The sequence below is a fragment of the Pleurodeles waltl genome, chromosome 1_1 (assembly GCF_031143425.1).
Source record: "Pleurodeles waltl isolate 20211129_DDA chromosome 1_1, aPleWal1.hap1.20221129, whole genome shotgun sequence".
Classification (NCBI taxonomy): domain Eukaryota; kingdom Metazoa; phylum Chordata; class Amphibia; order Caudata; family Salamandridae; genus Pleurodeles; species Pleurodeles waltl.
In genome coordinates this window covers 23,878,194-23,897,052 of record NC_090436.1, presented here as the reverse complement: position 1 = coordinate 23,897,052, position 18,859 = coordinate 23,878,194, and the positions used below count along the sequence as shown (strand labels likewise).

Sequence of the window (18,859 nt, the reverse complement as noted above, 5' to 3'; positions counted from 1 at the left end):
CAATAGATTGACATCAGCCCTGTCGTGGAAGAGCTTAAGGCGGTTTACATGGATCACCCTCTTGGGGCTCCTGCTTGTGCCCAGGTCCACCAAGTAGGTGACCTGACTCTTCCTCTCTAGTACTGGGTAAGGGCCACTCCATTTGTCCTGGAGTGCCCTGGGAGCCACAGGCTCCAGAACCCAGACTTTCTGCCCTGGTTGGAACTCAACCAGTGCAGCCTTTTGGTCATACCAAAACTTCTGGAGCTGTTGGCTGGCCTCAAGGTTTTTGGTTGCCTTTTCCATGTACTCTGCCATTCTAGAGCGAAGGCCAAGTACATAGTCCACTATGTCCTGTTTAGGCTCATGGAGAGGTCTCTCCCAGCCTTCTTTAACAAGGGCAAGTGGTCCCCTTACAGGATGACCAAACAGAAGTTCAAAGGGTGAGAATCCTACTCCCTTCTGTGGCACCTCTCTGTAAGCGAAAAGCAGACATGGCAAGAGGACATCCCATCTCCTTTTGAGCTTTTCTGGGAGCCCCATGATCATGCCCTTTAATGTCTTGTTGAATCTCTCAACTAAGCCATTAGTTTGTGGATGGTATGGTGTAGTGAATTTATAAGTCACCCCACACTCATTCCACATGTGCTTTAGGTATGCTGACATGAAGTTGGTACCTCTGTCAGACACCACCTCCTTAGGGAAACCCACTCTGGTAAAGATACCAATGAGGGCCTTGGCTACTGCAGGGGCAGTAGTCGACCTAAGGGGAATAGCTTCAGGGTACCTGGTAGCATGATCCACTACTACCAGGATATACATATTTCCTGAGGCTGTGGGAGGTTCTAGTGGACCAACTATGTCCACACCCACTCTTTCAAAGGGAACCCCCACCACTGGAAGTGGAATGAGGGGGGCCTTTGGATGCCCACCTGTCTTACCACTGGCTTGACAGGTGGGGCAGGAGAGGCAAAACTCCTTAACCATGTTGGACATATTGGGCCAGTAGAAGTGGTTGACTAACCTCTCCCACGTCTTGGTTTGTCCCAAATGTCCAGCAAGGGGAATGTCATGGGCCAATGTTAGGATGAACAGCTGAGGCACTACCACTCTCCTAGTGGCACCAGGTTTGGGGTCTCTGGCCTCAGTGTACAGGAGTCCATCTTCCCAATAGACCCTATGCGTTCCATTTTTCTTGCCTTTGGACTCTTCAGCAGCTTGCTGCCTAAGGCCTTCAAGAGAGGGACAGGTTTCTTGTCCCTTACACAGCTCCTCCCTTGAGGGTCCCCCTGGGCCTAAGAGCTCAACCTGATAAGGTTCAAGCTCCAAAGGCTCAGTTCCCTCAGAGGGCAGAACTTCTTCCTGAGAAGAGAGGTTCCCTTTCTTTGGCTGTGTTGCAGTTGGTTTCCCAACTGACTTTCCTGTTCTCTTGGTAGGCTGGGCCATTCTTCCAGACTCCAGCTCTACTTGTTCACCCTGTGCCTTGCATTGTGCTCTTGTTTTCACACACACCAGTTCAGGGATACCCAGCATTGCTGCATGGGTTTTTAGCTCTACCTCAGCCCATGCTGAGGACTCCAGGTCATTTCCAAGCAGACAGTCCACTGGGATATTTGAGGAGACCACCACCTGTTTCAGGCCATTGACCCCTCCCCATTCTAAAGTAACCATTGCCATGGGATGTACTTTTCTCTGATTGTCAGCGTTGGTGACTGTGTAAGTTTTTCCAGTCAGGTATTGGCCAGGGGAAACCAGTTTCTCTGTCACCATGGTGACACTGGCACCTGTATCCCTCAGGCCCTCTATTCTAGTCCCATTAATTAAGAGTTGCTGTCTGTATTTTTGCATGTTAGGCGGCCAGACAGCTAGTGTGGCTAAATCCACCCCACCCTCAGAAACTAGAGTAGCTTCAGTGTGGACCCTGATTTGCTCTGGGCACACTGTTGATCCCACTTGGAGACTAGCCATACCAGTGTTACCTGGATGGGAGTTTGGAGTGGAACCTTTCTTGGGACAGGCCTTGTCTCCAGTTTGGTGTCCATGCTGTTTACAGCTATGACACCAGGCCTTTTTGGGATCAAAGTTTTTACCCTTGTACCCATTGTTTTGTGAAGAGGCTCTGGGCCCACCCTCCTGTGCAGGTTTTTGGGGGCCTGTAGAAGACTCTTTACTATTTTTAGTTTTGGTTGTCTCATCACCCTTCCCCTGGGGAGTCTTTGTGACCCCTTTCTTTTGGTCACCCCCTGTTGAAGTCTTGGACACCCTTGTCTTGACCCAATGGTCCGCCTTCTTTCCCAATTCTTGGGGAGAAATTGGTCCTAGGTCTACCAGATGCTGATGCAGTTTATCATTGAAACAATTACTTAACAGGTGTTCTTTCACAAATAAATTGTACAGCCCATCATAATTACTTACACCACTGCCTTGAATCCAACCATCTAGTGTTTTCACTGAGTAGTCAACAAAGTCAACCCAGGTCTGGCTCGAGGATTTTTGAGCCCCCCTGAACCTAATCCTGTACTCCTCAGTGGAGAATCCAAAGCCCTCAATCAGGGTACCCTTCATGAGGTCATAAGATTCTGCATCTTGTCCAGAGAGTGTGAGGAGTCTATCCCTACACTTTCCTGTGAACATTTCCCAAAGGAGAGCACCCCAGTGAGATCTGTTCACTTTTCTGGTTACACAAGCCCTCTCAAAAGCTGTGAACCATTTGGTGATGTCATCACCATCTTCATATTTAGTTACAATCCCTTTAGGGATTTTCAACATGTCAGGAGAATCTCTGACCCTATTTATGTTGCTGCCACCATTGATGGGTCCTAGGCCCATCTCTTGTCTTTCCCTCTCTATGGCTAGGATCTGTCTTTCCAAAGCCAATCTTTTGGCCATCCTGGCTAACTGGATGTCCTCTTCACTGGGGTTATCCTCAGTGATTTCAGAGGTGTTGGTCTCTCCTGTGAGGGAACCAGCATCTCTGACTATTATTTTTGGAGTCAGGGTTTGAGGGACCCTGTTCTCCCTAGATAGGACTGGTAGGGGGGAATTGTCCTCCAAGTCACTATCCTCTTCCTCTGAGTTGCCACCCTCAGAGGGGTTGGCCTTTTCAAACTCTGCCAAAAGCTCCTGGAGCTGTATTTTGGTAGGTTTGGGGCCCATTGTTATTTTCTTTATTTTACAGAGTGACCTTAGCTCCCTCATCTTAAGATGGAGGTAAGGTGTGGTGTCGAGTTCCACCACAGTCACATCTGTGCTAGACATTTTGCTTCTAAAAGTTGGAATACTTTTTAAGAATCTACAACTGGTTCTAGAGTCTAATTCAAACTTTTACAAACTTTTAAACTCTAAAAGAAATGCTAAACAGGATCTAACACAAGGCCCTAGCAGGTCTTTTAAGAATTTAGAAAACTTTTCAAATTGCAAAAATCAATTTCTAATGACAATTTTGGAATTTGTCGTGTGATCAGGTATTGGCTGAGTAGTCCAGCAAATGCAAAGTCTTGTACCCCACCGCTGATCCACCAATGTAGGAAGTTGGCTCTGTATGTGCTATTTCAAAGTAAGGAATAGCATGCACAGAGTCCAAGGGTTCCCCTTAGAGGTAAAATAGTGGTAAAAATAGATAATACTAATGCTCTATTTTGTGGTAGTGTGGTCGAGCAGTAGGCTTATCCAAGGAGTAGTGTTAAGCATTTGTTGTACATACACATAGACAATAAATGAGGTACACACACTCAGAGACAAATCCAGCCAATAGGTTTTTGTATAGAAAAAATATCTTTTCTTAGTTTATTTTAAGAACCACAGGTTCAAATTTAACATGTAATATCTTGTTCGAAAGGTATTGCAGGTAAGTACTTTAGGAACTTCAAATCATAAAAATTGCATGTATACTTTTCAAGTTATTGACAAATAGCGGTTTTAAAAGTGGACACTTAGTGCAATTTTCACAGTTCCTGGGGGAGGTAAGTTTTTGTTAGTTTTACCAGGTAAGTAGGACACTTACAGGGTTCAGTTCTTGGTCCAAGGTAGCCCACCGTTGGGGGTTCAGAGCAACCCCAAAGTCACCACACCCGCAGCTCAGGGCCGGTCAGGTGCAGAGTCCAAAGTGGTGCCCAAAACACATAGGCTAGAATGGAGAGAAGGGGGTGCCCCGGTTCCGGTCTGCTTGCAGGTAAGTACCCGCGTCTTCGGAGGGCAGACCAGGGGGGTTTTGTAGGGCACCGGGGGGGACACAAGTCCACACAGAAATTTCACCCTCAGCGGCGCGGGGGCGGCCGGGTGCAGTGTAGAAACAAGCGTCGGGTTCGCAATGTTAGTCTATGAGAGATCTCGGGATCTCTTCAGCGCTGCAGGCAGGCAAGGGGGGGATTCCTCGGGGAAACCTCCACGTGGGCAAGGGAGAGGGACTCCTGGGGGTCACTTCTCCAGTGAAAGTCCGGTCCTTCAGGTCCTGGGGGCTGCGGGTGCAGGGTCTCTCCCAGGTGTCGGGACTTAGGATTCAAAGAGTCGCGGTCAGGGGAAGCCTCGGGATTCCCTCTGCAGGCGGCGCTGTGGGGGCTCAGGGGGGACAGGTTTTGGTACTCACAGTATCAGAGTAGTCCTGGGGTCCCTCCTGAGGTGTTGGATCTCCACCAGCCGAGTCGGGGTCGCCGGGTGCAGTGTTGCAAGTCTCACGCTTCTTGCGGGGAGCTTGCAGGGTTCTTTCAAAGCTGCTGGAAACAAAGTTGCAGCCTTTCTTGGAGCAGGTCCGCTGTCCTCGGGAGTTTCTTGTCTTTTCGAAGCAGGGGCAGTCCTCAGAGGATGTCGAGGTCGCTGGTCCCTTTGGAAGGCGTCGCTGGAGCAGGATCTTTGGAAGGCAGGAGACAGGCCGGTGAGTTTCTGGAGCCAAGGCAGTTGTCGTCTTCTGGTCTTCCTCTGCAGGGGTTTTCAGCTAGGCAGTCCTTCTTCTTGTAGTTGCAGGAATCTAATTTTCTAGGGTTCAGGGTAGCCCTTAAATACTAAATTTAAGGGCGTGTTTAGGTCTGGGGGGTTTAGTAGCCAATGGCTACTAGCCCTGAGGGTGGGTACACCCTCTTTGTGCCTCCTCCCAAGGGGAGGGGGTCACAATCCTAACCCTATTGGGGGAATCCTCCATCTGCAAGATGGAGGATCTCTAAAAGTTAGAGTCACTTCAGCTCAGGACACCTTAGGGGCTGTCCTGACTGGCCAGTGACTCCTCCTTGTTTTTCTCATTATTTTCTCCGGCCTTGCCGCCAAAAGTGGGGCCTGGCCGGAGGGGGCGGGCAACTCCACTAGCTGGAGTGTCCTGCTGGGTTGGCACAAAGGAGGTGAGCCTTTGAGGCTCACCGCCAGGTGTGACAATTCCTGCCTGGGGGAGGTGTTAGCATCTCCACCCAGTGCAGGCTTTGTTACTGGCCTCAGAGTGACAAAGGCACTCTCCCCATGGGGCCAGCAACATGTCTCGGTTTGTGGCAGGCTGCTAAAACTAGTCAGCCTACACAGGCAGTCGGTTAAGTTTCAGGGGGCACCTCTAAGGTGCCCTCTGTGGTGTATTTTACAATAAAATGTACACTGGCATCAGTGTGCATTTATTGTGCTGAGAAGTTTGATACCAAACTTCCCAGTTTTCAGTGTAGCCATTATGGTGCTGTGGAGTTCGTGTTTGACAGACTCCCAGACCATATACTCTTATGGCTACCCTGCACTTACAATGTCTAAGGTTTTGTTTAGACACTGTAGGGGTACCATGCTCATGCACTGGTACCCTCACCTATGGTATAGTGCACCCTGCCTTAGGGCTGTAAGGCCTGCTAGAGGGGTGTCTTACCTATACTGCATAGGCAGTGAGAGGCTGGCATGGCACCCTGAGGGGAGTGCCATGTCGACTTACTCGTTTTGTCCTCACTAGCACATACAAGCTGGCAAGCAGAGTGTCTGTGCTGAGTGAGAGGTCTCCAGGGTGGCATAAGACATGCTGCAGCCCTTAGAGACCTTCCTTGGCATCAGGGCCCTTGGTACTAGAAGTACCAGTTACAAGGGACTTATCTGGATGCCAGGGTCTGCCAATTGTGGATACAAAAGTACAGGTTAGGGAAAGAACACTGGTGCTGGGGCCTGGTTAGCAGGCCTCAGCACACTTTCAATTGTAAACATAGCATCAGCAAAGGCAAAAAGTCAGGGGGCAACCATGCCAAGGAGGCATTTCCTTACATACACCCTCTCCCTTTGGAAATAGGTGTTACAGGCTGGGGAGGGGTGGCCTCCCCCAGTCTCTGGAAAAGCTTTGAAGGGCACAGATGGTGCTCTCCTTGCATAAACCATTCTACGGCGGTTCAGGGACCCCTTCTCCCCTGCTCTGGCGCGAAACTGGACAAAGGAAAGAGGAGTGAAAGGTGGTGCCCAGAGCTCCTCCAGTGTGTCCCAGACTTCAGCCATCTTGCTTTGCAAGGTGTGTGGGCACTCTAGAGACCTCTGAGTGGCCAGTGCCAGCAGGTGACGTCAGAGACCCCTCCTGATAGGTCCTTAGCTGATAAGGTAGCCAATCCCCCTCTCAGGGCTATTTAGGGTCTCTCCTGTGAGTTCTCTTCAGATTCTGCTTGCAAGTTTCCTTCAGTAATCCTCTGCAACAACTTCAGACTCTTCTGACCTCGGATCAACTGTTGCAGTTACAGCGTTTCTTGGAGCAGGCTGCAAAGTGTCTACAAGAGACACTTTTCTTCAGCAGCCTCACCTCCAAGTCAGCAACTGCAACAGTTTCCACGGTGTGCACGCTCTGGGGACTCCCTGTCTTCATCCTGCACCCGAAGGACCGAAGAAATCTCCCGTGGAGGTACGGAGTCACTCCTTCAAGCAGGCACCTTCCAAGACGACGACCGGTAGCCTGGGCCTCCTCTCACAGCGATGAGCGTCCTCCTAAGGACACAGAGGGTGGACATCATCGACATAGACTGTCCTGAGGTCCTGCTGACGCAATTTGGAGGAGGTAAGACCTTGCCTTCCCTGAGAGCGACGGTACCCCTGTGTACTGCGTCTTCTTCACCTCCTGAGGCCTCTGTGCACTCTTTGCAAAATTCCTTCATGCAACCCCCTATTCCTCCTCACAGAGTTGAGGCCCCCAGGTCCCTCCTGGGTCCATCCAACGCCGTTTTGACGCAAAACGCACTTTTGTCGTGGCCAAGGCCTGTTGCCGACTTCACGAAATCACGTCTGCAACGATCTTCACGCCGTGGGACATCTTTTGCATCATGCAGGAATCAGCTGGCATCGTCTTAGGGTGCAATTCTGCAGTCTTCGACTAATTTTTGCACCCTCTTCTGGGTTGGCAGGTGCTCCTCTCCTTCCTGGAACTTCTTTCGACTTCTGGACTTGGTCCCCTTCCTTTGCAGGTCTTCAGGTCCAGGAATCCAGCAGTTGTTTGTTTGAAGACTTGGTTGGCTGCTGCAAAATCCCAATCACGAGGTGTAGTGTGTCCTAAAGAAACCTGCAGTACTTTACTCCTGGTTTCTTGACTCTAGGTTGGGGTAATTTACTTATCTTTACTGTATTCTTACTCTCCCAGCGATTATGCACGCACTACACTTGTCTAGGGGGGAATATGTGATTCGCATTCCACTTTCTTAGTATATGGTTTGTGTTGCCCCTAGACCGATTTTCTCCCATTACATTCTATAGCAATTCATATTGTTTGCATTGTTCTATGACTATTTACTGTCTAAATTTAGTGTCTAGTGTTTATATTGTGTATAATACTTACCTACAGAAGGAGTATTGTCTCTAAGATATTTTTGGTACTGTGTCACCCAAATAAATACCTTTATTTTTGGTAACACTGAGTATTGTCTTTACTTGTGTATAAGTACTGTGTAACTATAAGTGGTACTGCATGAGCTTTGCATGTCTCCTAGTTCAGCCTTAGCTGCTCTGCTATAGCTACCTCTATCAGCCTAAGTTGCTAGAACACTACTACTTCACTAATAAGGGATAACTGGACCTGGTATAAGGTGTAAGTACCCAAGGTACCATTACAAACCAGGCCAGCCTCCTACACTAATCACATATGCACAGCCTCCTAAACAAGAAGTACACTAAAGTGCTATGGCAGGGTTTTCCTCTACAGATCCTTTTTTATATTGTTTAGCAATATTCATTGTTTTAGTCATTCTTGTGTATTTAAACTATGTTGTTAGTTTTCAGTAACTCAAAGCTAATAGTACATTTTCTTACCACCAATAAGAATCTAATTGTTCTGTGATGTACATTAAAACTAAAAATGGTTTTCTGTAACTGTTTGTACTACACGTGCTTGCTAGGAAGCTCTCCTATTGTTCTATTAAAATTATATTATACTCAATGGTTATTTTTTTTACTTGCATTAGAAATTGTAAGTATAAGGCTGGCACGTTTAGGTGGCACGTATTTTCTCTTTTTTCTTCTGTTTGTTATTGTGGATTATGGCTTACATAAAAAGCCTTACCCCAAATTGACAACGCCAGGCCTTTTGACTTTGCCAGTGGTTGTTGAGCTGTTCTGTACCATGAATGGCTTAATCTCACAGACTACAAAGTAGTCTTTTAGTGCATGTAGTATAAGAGTGGTGCACCTTGGATGGTTGAGTAAAGCATCTCAGCTATTCCACTACAGGGCAACTAAAGGGCCTCATTACAACCTTGGCGAAGGGGATTACTCCATCCCAAACGTGACGGATATCCCGCCCGCCGTATTACGAGCTCCATTATATCCTATGGAACTTGTAAAACAGCAGACAGGATATCCGTCACGTTTGGAACGGAGTAATCCCCTCCGCCAAGGTCTCAGTCAGGCCCAAAATGTCAGCTGCAGAACGTTCACTTTAAAGGAACAGTAAAAAAAAAATTTAAAAAAGGTAAACAAGGAGCCTAAGAACGCCCTGTTGAAAGAAGAATAAATCTTTCTGGCCCGTGCCATAGACATGGAACAAATAACTTAATGGTGTTCCTCATATGCCACTTCTCATTCTCCACAACTAAGTGTCACATTCCACCTCCCGGACAGAACAAGAACTTCATAGACAAGGTCTTGGAGCTCTTCATTGATGTCAATGACATTAGCCACCCAGACAACTCATGCATGAAAAACAAATACGAGCCACGTTCCTAGTCAACACATTTACCATGCTACAGCGTGCCACTCAATGAACATGCTCCAAAAGCCACATCCTGGACCTTGTCTTCTAGACATCAGCAGTCATCCAGTACAAGCTTCGCATAGCCCTGAATTGGTCTCGCTGACTCACCATCTGCATCACCTTGCTCTGCTTAGAACCGACTCATCGACCGCAGCTGAGAAGAGAACTGACAACTTTAGATTCTTCCAAGACTTCTCCGTACAAAGCCCCAAGCTCAAACTCATCTCTTATCCCACCACGTCTTCATCAAAATCATTCAAAATGACTTCAGTACATTTTTGGAAAACAATGTGAATTTGAACACTGCAACTAAAATACAAATGCATCCTGGTACTCCAAAGACCTTGTCAACAGCAAATACTTTATCTACAGTGGGTGAAAAATGTAACTAAAAAAAGAACCCCACTGACATCACACCACTGAAGCTTTTAATCCTAATACACAGACGACTCATCACATCAGTCAGAGCTAAGTACTATACCAACACTACCAGTGAAGCTGCTAACAGAAGCCGAACACTAGAAGCAGAATACACTTGTACTCCGTCAACCTCCTGCCCGACTGTTATCCCACTCTCCATGGACAAGTACAGTACCATCAACCATTTCTTCCGTGAAAAAAAAACAAAAGGTCTGGCAGCACAATCACAAAACTAAACCTGCTTCTTCTCGGCCACCTCTCAGCCCTGCCACATCCCACAGTGGTCATCCTTCAAACCACTATCTCATACTTAACCTCAACCCCCTCAAAGCTACCATGTGTGAAGGTGATCTCTGAATAAGCTCTCTTGCCCTTCCTCACTATTTTGAATGCCTTCCTCGCTCAAGTCATTGTCCCTGAAGCTCTCAAACTAGACAATATTATTCCACTCATGAGAAAGCCCCTAGTAGACTCTTGACGACCTTGTCAACTACAGACCCATCATTCAGCTACCCTACCTCTGTAAGATCAACATAACCACATCCTGTACGACTATCCATCATGCTTCAGCAGGGAGACGGCTGCCTTGCAAGTTATAGTCAACACCCTCCTGACCACAGATACAGATGACATCTGCCTCCTGATATTATCTTAATTGCCATGGACACTGTCGATCACCCCGCCCTCTTCAACACCATAACGTCTTGACAGGAACCTTCTTTTTTGTTTTGTTTTTTATTCTGCTCCTAACTATCCATCCAACACTAGTTTGTACACATGGGCACCTTCGCCTTGATGCATTGGGATGGGGCCCGAGCGATTGTCAGTGGCTGTGATTAATTCAGTCATTACATCCATCACCTTGTTGTTTGTGCATTTGCCGCCTAGCACCGGGTATGCCTAGACACAGGTGCCGGGCTCACTACGCCACTGGATTCAAGCTAGCCTGGCTGATGAGGGGTGATACCCCGAAACCGGTTCCACGCTGCTTGTTTCTGGTCCAGGGAAGACCTGGCCAGGCAGTTCGATGAAGAGGGAGCGGAGTCAAGACTGATTTGATTATGGCAGGGTCACAATTAATTGGGACGCGGGCTGAGCAAATTGCTAGTGGCTGAGATTAATTCAAGCTTTCCTTCTGTCACTTTGTTGTTTTTGCCTTCACCTCAAACCACCTGTAAAGATTCCAAGGGTTCGATCTCGTGCCCTGCCATCTTCAACATTCACGTGCAGCCCTTAGGTACCCTAATATCAATTGAAGGTCTCCTTTGCTCTAGACATTCAGCTTCTCAAACATTGCTTGCACCTGACCAGACCTGGATGTTCAGCACCTACCTGAAGCATACCATCAATAAAATTGAATTTGTGAGTTTTACCAAGAACAAAAACCAACAACTAGTCCAAGCCTGTCTCATCAACTTGAACCTGGGTGCATTTGGAAGTTACATCGAATGCCAGACCACTCAGGAAAATGCCCCTCGAGCTTGAGATCTGTGTCCAGGGTGTTCTAAGAAAACTTTGATGGCCTGGTATCTGCTATTTCTACTAAAAAAGTGAAACTACTACTCGTCAAGAATGACTTCAGAACTGCTGTTCAAGTTCTTGTACTCTCACATCTGTGTGGTGGCAAATTGTCACCCACTCTCCGCACTGGTCCCCATGTTCAGATGTAGGTACATCCACTGAGCTGTCACAGCTGGCACACTTGCCATTCTGGATGACAAGCGCACCGTCTGTTGTGCCTCTTGGCAGACCTGCAGCCTGGACACCATCAGACTGGAGCCATAGAGGTGCAGATAAGCAACAGCAACGCAGCCGGCCTTCTCTTTCGATATACCCAGGATTTAGAACAACGTCTGTGGGTCCATCAGGACTTCCGCAACGCTGGTGCAATTTAGCAGCTGGAGACGCGCCTTCTAGATACTACTACATCATGATGCAGTAACAGTAACTTGGAAACCAGCAGCCACTCCAATTACACATTTACTGCATCTTTACCTCTAACACTGTACAGCTCTCTCCTGCCTTTCAACTAGGTTTGCGCTATTTAAATGCCACGCACAAGCAATGTGGTTATCGGTCAAAGCACCAAGAAAGGTGTCAGTAACCTTTAATGTAAGACAAGTTCACCTAAAGTTAATGTTCTTATTTGACTGGATCCCACAGTAATGTGTGGGAGGAGAATGTTGGGCGTTTAAGAAGATGCTGGAGACATAAAGAGGAAGTGACTGGTGATACATACAATAGGATTGACCCAAAGTGAGGGTCTGTGAAATAACACCACACAGTTCAGCTGTGCACCGACCTTAGTTTCATATGACCATTAACCATGTCCATCCACAAGGGTATTTCCATATTTTTAGATACTGAAACCCACAATCAAAAAATTCTCAGTGTTCCAAATTTACCTATCAATCAACTTAAAGAAGGCAAACAGTATATCCTAGACGTGCAATATATTTTTGTGTTAAAAGAGCTGCAAAAGTTGTTTAACCAAGTATGTGACCCAGCTTATTCTAACATAGCAGCCACGCGCAGAGGTTATGGTGGCAGCCCAGACCCACTCTGTGTGAGTCAGGCTCAGGGAGTCCTGCAGCTGGTGTGCTACAAGGAGTAATAAGAGAGAAGATACCAATTTCAGAAAGCACCGATGTTCGGGTCTGAGAACAGGACACTTCAGGATGCTTCACTCAATATTTCACAAACTTCTTGGGGTGTCTTATATACAGGGAGCAAATCCTGATGCAGAGTGCCTGAAGGTACCTAGACTTGTTGAGCTCGCTCAAGCATTCTGGTCATAGAAGGGCCATTGCTCATTTATACCTGAAAGTGAAACATTAACAACCCCTCCAAAATATGAGCCCCATTTGCAGACTAGTCTTCCAAAGCAGATTCCAGTTTGGAGGCCAGAGAGCCTTCTGATTGCATGAATTGGCCAATGACCATCAGGTGCCTGTATATATATTGCCATTTATAGGCCATTTAAGTGGCACTAGACAAAATGCATCAGCTTTAGAATAGGGGTGGAGGTTAGTGTGAGTGTAAGGAAATGCCTTCCTTGGCATGGTTACCCCTACCTTTTTACCTTTTGTTGATGCCAGTTATGATTGAAAGTGTGCTGGTACCCTGCTAAGCAGGCCCCAGCACCAGTATTCTTTCCCTAAACTGTACCTTTGTTCCCACAATTAGCACAGCCCTGGCACACAGTTAAGTCCCTTGTAAATGGTACCCCTGGTACCAAGGGCCCTGTTACCAGGGAAGGTCTCTAAGGGCTGCAGCATGTCTAAGCCACCCTGGGGACCCTTCACTCAGCACATGCACACTGCCTCACAGCTTGTGTGTGCTGGTGGAGAGAAAATGACTAAGTCGACATGGCACTCCCCTCAGAGTGCCATGCCCACCTCTCACTGCCTGTGGCATAGGTAAGTCACTCCTCTAGCAGGCCTTACAGCCCTAAGGCAGGGTGCACTATACCACAGGTGAGGGCATATGTGCATGAGCACTATGCCCCTACAGTGTCTAAGCAAAACCTTAGACATTGTAAGTGTAGGGTAGCCATAAAGAGTAGATGGTCTGGGAGTTTGTCAAACATGAACTCCACAGTTCCATAATGGCTACACTGAAAACTGGGAAGTTTGGTATCAAACGTCTCAGCACAATAAATGCACACTGATGCCAGTGTGGGATTTATTGTAAAATACACCTAGAGGGCATCTTAGAGATGCCCCCTGAATAGCAATCTGACTTCTGCCAGCCTGCCATAACCAAACGAGTTGCTGGCCACATGGCCCCTAGGGGAGGAGGCAAAAAGAGGATGTAGCCACCCTCCAGGACAGTAGCCATTGGCTACTGCCCCCCTGACCTAAACACACCCCTAAGTTTAGTATTTAGGGGCAACCCAGAACCCAGGAAATCAGATTCCTGCAACCTACACAAAGAAGGACTGCTGACCTGAAAGCCCTGCAGAGACAACTGAGACGACAACTGACTTGGCCCCAGCCCTACCGGCCTGTCTCCAGACTCAAAGAACCTGCACAGCGACGCATCCGACAGGGACCAGCGACCTCTGAGGACTCAGAGGACTGCCCTGAACCCGAGGGACCAAGAAACTCCCGAGAACAGCGGCACTGTTCACAAACTGCAACATTTTTGCAACTTTGAAAGAACTCTCCCTTCCCGTCTGGAGTGTGAGACTTCTCACTCTGCACCCGACGCCCCTGGCTCGAGCTCCAGAGAACCAACACTGCAGAAAGGACTCCCAGGCGACGACGTGAGTAACCTGAGTCGCCCCCGTCCCCCTGCACCTCCACAGCGACGCCTGCAGAGAGGATCCAGAGGCTCCCCCTGACCGCGACTGCCAGGTAACAAGGAACCCGACGCCTGGACGAAGCACTGCACCCGCAGCCCCCAGGACCGAGAGGAACCATCCACCAGTGCAGGAGTGAGGGTGTGTTTTGTGTGCCTGTTTGTGTCTCCCCCCCCCCAGTGCTCTACAAAACCCCCCTGGTCTGCTCCCAGAGGACGCAGGTACTTACCTGCCAGCAGACCGGAGCACCCCTGTTCTCCATAGGCGCCTATGTATTTTGGGCCCCCCTTTGACCTCTGCACCTGACCGGCCCTGTGTTGCTGGTGTGGTGACTTTGGGGTTGCCTTGAACCCCCAACGGTGGGATGCCTATGCCCAGGAGACTGACTGTGTAAGTGCTTTACTTACCTGCAAAACCTAACCAAACTTACCTCCCCCAGGGGCTGTTGATTTTTGCAGTGTCCACTTTTAAAACTTGCAGTGGCCATTTTAAAATGGCTTGTTGCCATTTTAACCTATACTGAGTGTACTACTGCTTTAATTCAAAGTTCCACACTTACTTGCATTTTATGTACTTATCTTGAATATTGTGGTTCTAAAATAAATTAAGAAAATATATTTTTCTATATAAAAACTATTGACCTGGCGTTAAGTCTCTGAGTGTGTGTTCCTCATTTATTGCCTGTGTGTGTGCAACAAATGCTTAACACTACCCTCTGATAAGCATACTGCTCGACTACACTACCACAAAATAGAGCATTAGAATTATCTAATTTTGCCACTATCTTACCTCTAAGGGGAACCCTTGGACTCTGTGCAGACTATCTCTCACTTTGAGATAGTATATACAGAGCCAACTTCCTACATTACCCAAGTATTCCCTCCGATGTTGGTTCTCTTTTTCAGTAAGGGCACAGATCTGACTTCAAGGGACTTTGGAGCCTGGGATATGACCTGTTTCACATTCATAACTATGATGCAGTGGAAACCTTCCTGCTTGTTCTTTACTAAATACCTCCTTAAAAGCACTGTACACTGCAGGAAGTTCTGTCTTTTTCACTCTCTGCAGCCACTCAAAGGAATAGATATGTGGTTTCTCCCCAAACGGATCAGATGCCAAACAAACCTGTTAGCAAAAAAAAGAGTCACTTATAAAGCCACCTGTTATCAAAGAAGTCAGTCCCACAGATCCTTTGCTCTTGCTGCAGTAATTCTGCAAGGTTGATGTTTACTTCAGTTTCCTTTGTTGCTTCCAAACTTTCTTTATTGGAGAAGTATTGAAATCAGTTATCACCTTGTTGCAAACACTGGTAAACATTAAATGGGGTTTCTAGTTGGCAGAGGTATGCACCCTGTCCACGTAGGGACCACGAGCCTACTCAGGGTAAGTCACACACAATCCAAATTATCCTGTGCACACCCTCTGGTAGCTTGGCACTGAGCAGTCAGGCTTAACATAGAAGGCAATGTGTAAAGTATTTGTGCAATAAATCATATAGTAACGCTGTGAAAACACCACAAAAATACGCCACACAGGTTTAGAAAAGTAGATAATATGTAGCTGAATAAAGTGAGGTCAAAACGACAAAGATCCAATAAGCACAAGTTGAATTATCACTTTTAAAAGGTGTAAAAAACTTCCTACAGTGAGTGCTCGGAAGTAATGTAGAACGGTGCATTCTTTAAAAGATCCGTTTTCCAACAGTCAGCGGCACCGAAATCATACTAGTGGCATCATTCAGAAGGAAACCAAAACACAATACTAGGACATTGATGTGTGTTATTTAGAGATGATATTTTCAATACTCAAAGGACCAGAGGTAATTTATGTAAAAAAAAAAAAAATCCAAAGGCTGGGTTCTGGAAGATACATTATTTTAATATTGAATGTATTAAAGATAAATTTACGTTTGAGTTATATTGTTTTACTTCAAATTGTGTTAAAATGCTATTATTGTTTTTTTCTAAATAGTATAAATAAGAAAAATTATGTCTGCAGTTTTGATAAAGTATTCAATTGGAGTAGAGCTGTTTTCAAAATGAATGAAGGATTTCATTGCATTAGTATATTTTATTGATTTCCCTATCTTGGTACCTATTATCAGATATCAGTATCATTTGCTGTTTTTATTCTGCTAGTCATCTGCTTCTCATTTCATATTTAATTTAATATTTTATCACCTTTTCAGTTTTGTTACATTCACAACTTCATTTCTTTTCTTTCTGTGTTTGTTGTTTGTGCTGCCTTCTTTTTTTTTTTTTGCTGTAGGTGCGGACGCGCGACATGGGCGGTTACTCCACCACCTCGGACTTCATGAACGCTGTGGTTGACAATCTCGGTCCCAGTTTGAAACATTAACTTGCTGTAATCAGATGTGTTTTCTCGCTCTACCCTAAGTTTGTTTGGGAGTTGCTGGGTCTCCCACTTGTTTTGTGATTTCAACTTTCGGGGGCTGCTGGTTTAACCACTATCATTGCACCTCTACTTCCAGTTAAATCTACAACATGCCTTCAAAGAACTGCAGTGCAAGACAATCCAAGTTGTGGCATTATACCTTTTTTCCCCTCTTTCTCTGAGGATGAGTTTTGTAGCTCTTCTGTTTTGTTGCTGATTTAGTTCCAGGACTCTCTTTAAATGTAATATCTGGTTAGTTCATGTATTGTCTCCAGGTTTGCTTTCCGTTTAGGCTTGGCCTGTTGATGTGAGCTCTTGCTTAGTGCGCTGTCTTTCTGCTGGGCTTTAAGATAATGCTGATTAATTTTCCAGATTTTTCTCTCTAGAACTAATTGCCAGTACTGATTTAGTGTCCCGACTTTCAACCATTTGTGGGTGTTTTTGTTTGGCCTCTTCTCATTGATGATTTAGGGCCTGATTTAGAGTTTGGCGGAGGGGTTACTTGGTCAGAAATGTGACGGATACATTGTTCGCCTTATTACAAGTTCCATAGGCTATAAAGAAATTGTAATACGGTGGACGGGATATCAGTCACATTTGTGACAAAGTAACCCCCTTGGCCCTCAGCCTCCTGGCTTGCTTTAAATTCAGACTTGTCTTGTTAGTTTTCTTCTTGCTGTTGATTTAGGTTCTTAACTCTGTCCCTTTCAGGATTGGTTGTTACTTTGGTATTTTTCCTTTAAGTTGCTTTAGCTCCTCTCTTGTTTTGTATATCCACATAGTTTTCTCCTTGTTGCTGATGCAGTCTCCTAATGTTCTTCACTTGATTTGAGTAGCCGGTCAGTGCTTGACGAACCTCCTGCAGTTGTACTTTCTGGCAGGGTAGGTTATCGCTGATTGAATTTGCAGATTCCAACCACAAGGATTTCAATTTCCAAAGTGAGGGCTTAATGCAATACTTCTGTACGTTGCAACAAATTTGTGTAAAGCAAACCAAAGTCATTAGAAAATCATTCCATGTGCAGTACAGTGTTAGCATGACATATGTTTATAACGCACAAACATGCTTTTGTTCGCATGGTTTAGAGTGAGCGAGTCACAATAGACACTCCTTGATCCTGCAATATGACACTCCCTCATCTACTATAAAAGTTCCTCGAAGTAGAGATTCCAGTGAACAGCTGAGGAAAAGTGATCTGGAGCACTCCGGAGCATATATTTATTAAAGTATTTTGTATTATTGAATAAATATTTACAATGCTTTCACTTTATATGATTTGCATTTTCCATGTGTCCTTTTTTATGAAATCGGTCATGTGACCGCTTTCCTCCCCAGTCCCTCTGCGTTTAGCCTTTTGCGATGTTTTACTGCTGCACGTTTCACATCTTCCACTATCTGATCTCATGGCTATGTTTAATTCCTCCTTTGTAATTTTTTTATCTTTGTTTACTCTTTAAGAATTTCTTTCTTGGATTCAATTTTTATCTCTTCCTTCATGTGATTTGCTTTTTTTCTGGGTTTTTTCTGCCTTTTTCTCCTGCTATTTTCTTTCTCAGTTTGTTTTAGCTTCCTCCCTTAATTCTTAGCTGTTTTGTCATCCTGCTGGCACTTTCCTTTCCTGTCCTCTACTCTTTTTATTCCATGCTTGTGTGTCTTTGTAGGTTCAAATGCAAAGAGATTTTAATACCACATGTGCCACAATTGTTGTTGTTATTCCTGTATGTGCCTAAGCTGAGCCATCTGCTTTTCAAAGCTTTGTGGCTCCCCACATGGGATCATATGTTCTCTCTGCTTCTGAGTATCTGCATAGTTTGTGTCTGTTCTTCTGGATGAGGATACTGCAGACGAGATCTCAAATTCGGGACACTAGAACAGAAGTCCCAACGTTCTATGATACGCTATGTTATGCTGTAAGAGACAAGAGACAGCATGTGATTTTCACTGGCACTGCTCGTAATACATAGACTTATGCAGCCATCGGGCCTAGTTTTAGTAGGGATAGCCACTGAGGTTACAAAGCCAGCAAGTGGGCTAGTTATCAGATGTAGGAGGCTGGCCTGGTTTGTAGTGGGCACCTATGGTACTTACACCTTATACCAGGTCCAGGTATCCCTTATTAGTGTAGTGTAGTCAGTGTCTAGAAGCCAGGTTCTCTAGGGGAAGCTGTAGCCGAGCAGCTAAGGCTTATCTAGGAGATATGCAAAGTTCCTGCAATACCACTGCAGTCACACAGTACACACACACATGAAAGAAAACACTCAGGTTACAAAAATAAAGGTACTTTATTTTGGTGACACAAATACCAAAAATACCATAGAGTCTATACTCCCTTCGGAGGTAAGTTATACACAAATTATATACACTAGTATGGAGAAAAAGGAAAGAAAAAAAGTTAGAAAACAGTGCAATTAGTGAAAATCACAATAGTTAGAAATGGGACTAGGGAGGGCACAGCACAAACCATGTACTAAGAAAGTGGAATGCGAAAGTCGGTCTCCGCCTAGGCAAGTGTAGTGTCTAGAGGGGAGCTGGGAGTACTAGAAAACCCAAAGGTAAGTACCAGAACCCACCCCAGTGACCAGGAAAGCAGGAGTAAATC

The 18,859-nt window shown here is 45.9% G+C and overlaps 1 protein-coding gene across 1 annotated transcript in view; it reads left to right on the top strand.

The window, feature by feature from the left end:
* IDH3B (isocitrate dehydrogenase (NAD(+)) 3 non-catalytic subunit beta) overlaps positions 1 to 17,530 on the top strand; it is a 151,391-nt gene extending 133,861 nt beyond the window's left edge. The window contains exon 12 of the mRNA XM_069205867.1: positions 16,134 to 17,530. Within this exon, the coding sequence (XP_069061968.1) occupies positions 16,134 to 16,223 (90 nt within the window). The 3' untranslated portion in view covers positions 16,224 to 17,530. The remainder of the gene's footprint in view (positions 1 to 16,133) is intronic.
* Positions 17,531 to 18,859: the final 1,329 nt, after the last annotated feature.